Source organism: Bufo gargarizans, chromosome 1 (genome assembly GCF_014858855.1).
Source record: "Bufo gargarizans isolate SCDJY-AF-19 chromosome 1, ASM1485885v1, whole genome shotgun sequence".
NCBI classification, from domain to species: domain Eukaryota; kingdom Metazoa; phylum Chordata; class Amphibia; order Anura; family Bufonidae; genus Bufo; species Bufo gargarizans.
The window spans coordinates 353,181,556-353,187,555 of NC_058080.1; the positions used below are offsets into that span (position 1 = coordinate 353,181,556).

Here is a 6,000-nt window from a genome sequence, read left to right on the forward strand (position 1 = left end):
GAGCCGTTTGACGATGACACAATATGGTGCAATTTCAAACGGATCCGTCCCCCATTGACTTTCAATGTAAAGTCTGGATGGATCCGTCTGACTAACAATTAGACTTGGACTTTTTTCTGAAATATAATGCAGACGGATCCGTTCTGAACGGATACCATCGTTTTCATTATAGCAGCGGATCCGTCTGTGCAGATACCAGACGGATCCGCTCCGAACGCAAGTGTGAAAGTAACTTTAGGTGCCAGTATTTATTGGTACTATTTTGGTGTACATATGATTTTTAATCGCTCTATTTTATGTTTTTTGTGAGAATAGCAAAAGTTTTGACAGTTTTTTTTGGCAATGTTTTTATTTTTAGTTTTTTTTTTTACCGTGTTCGCCTGAGGAGTTAAGTCATGTGACATTTTTATACAGTTGGTTGTTACGGATGCGGCGATACCTAATATTTATACTTTTTTTTATTACACTTTAACACAATAGAATTTTTGAAACCAAACAAATAATGTTTTTGCGTCTAATGTTCTGAGAGCTATAATTTTTTAAAAACATTTTTTGGGGGCGATTGTCTTAGGTAGGGGCTTTTTTTTGCGGGATGAGGTGACAGTTTAATTGGTACCATTTTGGGGGGGCATACGCTTTTTTGATCGCTTGGTGTTGCACTATTTGTGATGCAAGGTGACAAAATTGGCTTTTTTTTTTTTACTGTGTTTATCGGACAGGGTGGATCATGTGATATTTATAGAGCCGGTCGTTACGGAAGTGGCGATACCCAATATGTGTGTTTTTTGTTTTGTTTTTTATATAAAATCAGGGGAAAGGGGCTTTTTTTTCTTGAAACGTAATTTTTATAATTAAAAAAAGTCAAAGTTTTTAAACTGTATTTCTGTTCCACTCTGGGACTTTACTTTTGGGGGCTCTGATCCCCTCTGCAATCCATTACAATACATCTGTATCGTAATGCATTGCCTGTTAGTGTATTACTCTGTGTAATACACTAACAGGTTGCCTAGGAGACCAAGCCTGAGGCTGGATCTCCTGGGCACCGCAGAAGGCAGGTCCCGATGCCATGCAAGGCATCGGGCTGCCTTCTCACCCATCGGGTCCCCACAACAGCAGTGCAAATCCCTTCATGCCGCGATCAGCGCTGATCGCAGCATAGAAGAGGTTAATCCGAGCCCCTGCAGTGATTGAGCACGCACCGCTCAAGTGCCCGCACGATCACCATGACGTAATAGTACGTCAAAATGCGAAAACGCACCTTCCAGCATGACATACTATTACGTCATATGTTGGGAAGGGGTTTAAAGTAACTGTTAGGCCTAGTTCACACAAACGTTTTTTTTTTGCGGGTGTATGGGCCGTTTTTTTGTGTTCCGTATACGGAACCATTCATTTCAATGGTTCCGCAAAAAAAAAAAATGAATGTGTTCCGTATGCATTCCATTTCCGTTCCGTTGAAAGATAGAGCTTGTCCTATATTTGGCCGTAAATCACGGGTCATGGCTCCATTCAAGTCAATGGGTCCGCAAAAAAAACGGAACACATACGGAAATGCATCCGTATGTCTTCCGTTTTTTCTGACTCATCTATTGAAAATGTTATGCCCAGCCCAATTTTTTCTACGTAATTACTGTATACTGTATATGCCATACGGAAAAACGGAACGGAAACACAACGGAACAATGGATCCGTGAAAAACGGACCGCAAAAAATACCATACAGTCGTGTGAACTAGGCCTTACTAGAGCATGAACTGTGAGGGTAACACACACACACCATGTGAATTACAGAGTTTTCTTTCCAAGAGGAAAAACCACAACATAACCCAGTAGCAGCAAAGTAAGGGTGCTTGCACACGACCGTATGCCCTCCGTGACATACGGTCTGTGAGCGGGTCATATGTCCCGGAGCGGCACTGATCGTGCTCACATCATACATTACAATGATGCTCTGCACGGCGGGCCGCCTGTGGGACTATTGTCCCGCACTCATATGACAATAGCCCCAGGGGCTGGGACACATGGCCAGCCCATGGACCGTATACCTCGGACGGCATACGGTCGTGTGCAAGCACACTAAAGGAGATTTGACATGCAGAAACTAATCTACCGTGTGGATTTTCAAATGTGCAGTGTGTCAATTGTTTGTGCCATTAGACAACTTATGTAGTGGTTTGCCTTAGACTTCATTGGGGTTGTTAACATAAAACCCCATAAAAAAATAAAACTCACCAAAACCACAATAGTGTATTTTTTCTATGCGGTTTTGATGCAGATTTTCACCCCAAAGCCTCATGCACACAACTGTATTTTTTTACATGGATCACATTCATTTCAATGGGACGGACCGCACACCATGTGACATTTGATCATTGTCATGGGCCCTTAGCTTGTTTTCCCAGTGTGGATCTTGTGTGCACGTCAATTCTGCACCTTATGTAGAGTGGTTTGTTAAAAGGGGTTTCCAGGTTGTTATGCCGATGACGTGTCCTCTGGCTAGGTCTGCAGTATCTGATCGGTGGGGGTCTGACACCCGGGGACCCTCGCCGCTCAGCTCCTGTGTGTACCTCAGACTTCCGTCACTGAGCACAGTGTATAGCGGCAGTGCTTAGTATCGCGCTCAGCCACATTCACTTCTATGGGACTGAGCTGCTCCTAGGCCACGTGATAAATGAACATTGCCACTGGCCTAGGAAAAGCTGTGAGAAGGCAACAGGCCTACTGTGAACACTGCTCCCTTCACAAACAGCTGATAGGTAGGGGGTTCAGAAGTCAGACCCCCACTAACCTATGTTGATTTTCTGCATACAAATATGCACCATGTGCAGGTAGCCTAAAAGGGTATTTGAATGTAGAAATATGCTTTTAGAGGAGTATCTATAAACTACAAGTTTAACTGGGGGTCCAACCGATCCAGAGATCCTAATGAAGTGGCAGGATGTGCGCCCGCGGCAGTTCCCAGCCCAGTGCTGGGGCTATGCCCGCGGCAGTTCCCAGCCCAGTGCTGGGGCTATGCCCGCGGCAGTTCCCAGCCCAGTGCTGGGGCTATGCCCGCTGCAGTTCCCAGCCCAGTGCTGGGGCTATGCCCGCTGCAGTTCCCAGCCCAGTGCTGGGGCTATGCCCGCTGCAGTTCCCAGCCCAGTGCTGGGGCTATGCCCGCTGCAGTTCCCAGCCCAGTGCTGGGGCTATGCCCGCTGCAGTTCCCAGCCCAGTGCTGGGGCTATGCCCGCTGCAGTTCCCAGCCCAGTGCTGGGGCTATGCCCGCTGCAGTTCCCAGCCCAGTGCTGGGGCTATGCCCGCTGCAGTTCCCAGCCCAGTGCTGGGGCTATGCCCGCTGCAGTTCCCAGCCCAGTGCTGGGGCTATGCCCGCTGCAGTTCCCAGCAGAAGTGTTCATGATAGGTCATCAGTATCTGATTGGCGGGGGTCTGACATCCTGGAGGCCGCAGAACAGTGCTGTCCATTGCTTAGCGCCCGTGCTTGTTATTGCAGCTCGGCCCAATTCACTTGTTTGGGACTGAGCTGTGCATGTGATGTACCCTCTTCAATAAGCTGATCGGCAGGGGTCCCAGGACAGGTCATCAATATCAGAATCTCATAAACCCCTTTAATGGAGAAGCAGGACCCATGCTCAATCTGTCGCTCCACACAGGACCCATTTGGTGAAATTGGTAGGCCAGTGGACACCACCTTTCAGTTTGTAATTTCCTATCCAAACTTGTAGTCACTATAACAGCCCTTTAAGTGCAACTCCAACTATAAATCTCGGTGTTGCAGGATCATTTCCGGGTCACATGATGAAGGGGATACTGGGTGCACAGCCTCAGCTATTGTAATCTGCAGGATGAGAAGAGCAAGGCTCCCACACTGTACAAGGAAGACTATGACATCACGGGAAGCACATTGGGATCCATGACAACCCAACGATCAGACAGCCGTCTTACCTTAGGCCTCACGCACATGGCCGTATCTTCAGTGTGCCATCAGCATTATTTTGCTGACAGCACACTGACCCATTCATTACTACAGGGCCACATATGTAAGTTTAGGCAGATCCATGCAGACTTTTCACAAACCATAGAACATGTGCTATTTTCATCCATATTGGCAGTAGAGCATAGCAGGAGTGAGTAAAATACTGAATGCAGATTGGAGTGTCTGTAGTCTGTGTGCAAGTGCCCTTAGGTCCTGTTCACACTAAGTCAAGGCTGAAGTAGACCCACATCGGGAGGACATTAATACCCATAAGGTTTCTGTTCTCTGACAGGCAGCAGATTACAATAGCCAGCCAGTCTAAAGCAACAGAAACAATCTGATGGCACAAATGTCTCTAAATCCAAAAGTTTCTTTAGTGATGATAGGAGAAAACGTCCTGTGTGAACAGTGCCCAGAAGCAGCAGTAAGACAAGCAGCGACAGAGGAGAGCGCCCATGACACCTGGCCGGCGAGCGCGCAGGTGCGGCCGTCTCTCCCTCCACATCCCGGAAGCAGCCACACATACCTGCCCGTCAAGCTGGCTTTGAGTCTGCCCCTGAGTCTGGCTGGGCAGAGTGAAGTCGGTGAACTCGAACTCCGAGCCCTGAGTGTCGGCCCCCAGAAGCTCGGCCTCCTCCGTGTCCAGGAAGGTGAGGGTCTGCGAGCTGGGCCCGTACGCCTCCACGCTCATGATGTACCGGCTCCAAAGAGGCTCTGGCGACGTCGGGGTCTGATAGACAGCTCTGTACCGGGTAACGCTTCGCTATTCGACCTCTAACTGCTCACGTTTCACCGTCACCGAACGCGGGCAATGCAGCCAACCGCCTGAGATCCAGCACCCTCCGCCGCAATTGACGTCACACGCCGCCACACGGGAAAGATGCGCGCCTGCGCGAAAGTGTGACGTCAACGCGCATGCTATCGTACGTACGTGCCCCCTCCCAGTAGCTGTAGGCAACCGGAACTTTCTTGGAGGCAAATGCGAAACGCTGGTCTATGTAGCATTAGCTGGAAGGGGGGGCTTAGAGGGAGAAATGGGAACCCCAAGTGTGGGAGGTATAAGGAGGGTCGGTAGTGTGCCCCACCACACAGCGTGCCTGGCGGACATACTCCAATGGTTTCCGTATTGAAAACCCCCTCACATTATAATAGCTGTTGAAGTACAGGATTTGGCCCTTTCAGTGTGGCTATTCTTTTGCAGCCCCTTGTGAATGTGCACGCTTCTATCCACAGCACAGGCATTTTCTATAGGATGTGAAAGTGTTACATGCACACATGGCTCCCAAGTGGCCCTTTTTTGGAGCCTCTTTGATCCTTAAATGGCCCTCTTTTTTGACCTGGAGGACTAATGCATAAATGTGCATTAATACATTTACTAAATTGCTCCTTACTAAACTATCTGTATGGTTTCTACCTGTATAATAGCCAAGAACTTCATTATTTGGGACCTCAACCAAGGACACAGGGCGTACAGGTACGTCCTGATGTCCTGGTACTTAAAGACACATGACGCACCTGTACACCCTGTGTATTTCTGATCACCGCTGTGCAGTGATCGGAACAAGGTGCCTGCTCAAATCTTTGTGCAGGTACCTTGGTACAATGACCAGGGGGTCCTATGACCGCCCGTGTCGGCGATCGCAGAAAACCGCAGGTCATTTCAGACCTGGGGTTTGCTGCGTTTCTGGGTTATTCAGGTCTCTGGGGACCCAATAACCCGGAATAGGACGGTGATCGGTGGTGTGATAATACACCACCAATCACCATCCTGCGATCCTGAGAGGTGATGGTGACATCACCTCTCAGGATCGATTCTGTTTGGCTGCAGGGCGGGAGGTTTAAGTTACTGCAGCTCTCCTCCTCCTTTCTGTGTCCGGGAGCGAGACTAGAGGAGCCTGCATCTGATCTTCTGACCCTCCACAGTGCCATCTGGCACTAAAAGGTGGTTAGGGACAGGTTAGTTTAGGCAGGGATATTCAGGGAAAGTTTAGGGGAAACAAAAAAGTTTGATTGTTGCATCACCCTAAT

General features: G+C 48.6%; 1 protein-coding gene across 2 annotated transcripts in view; it reads right to left on the reverse strand.

Moving 5' to 3' along the window:
• Positions 1-4,854, reverse strand: part of UPF1 (UPF1 RNA helicase and ATPase) — a 103,943-nt gene extending 99,089 nt beyond the window's left edge. For both annotated transcript variants that reach the window (XM_044268861.1, XM_044268851.1), the window contains exon 1: positions 4,499-4,854. In XM_044268861.1, the coding sequence (XP_044124796.1) occupies positions 4,499-4,663 (165 nt within the window). In that variant the 5' untranslated portion in view covers positions 4,664-4,854. The remainder of the gene's footprint in view (positions 1-4,498) is intronic.
• Positions 4,855-6,000: the final 1,146 nt, after the last annotated feature.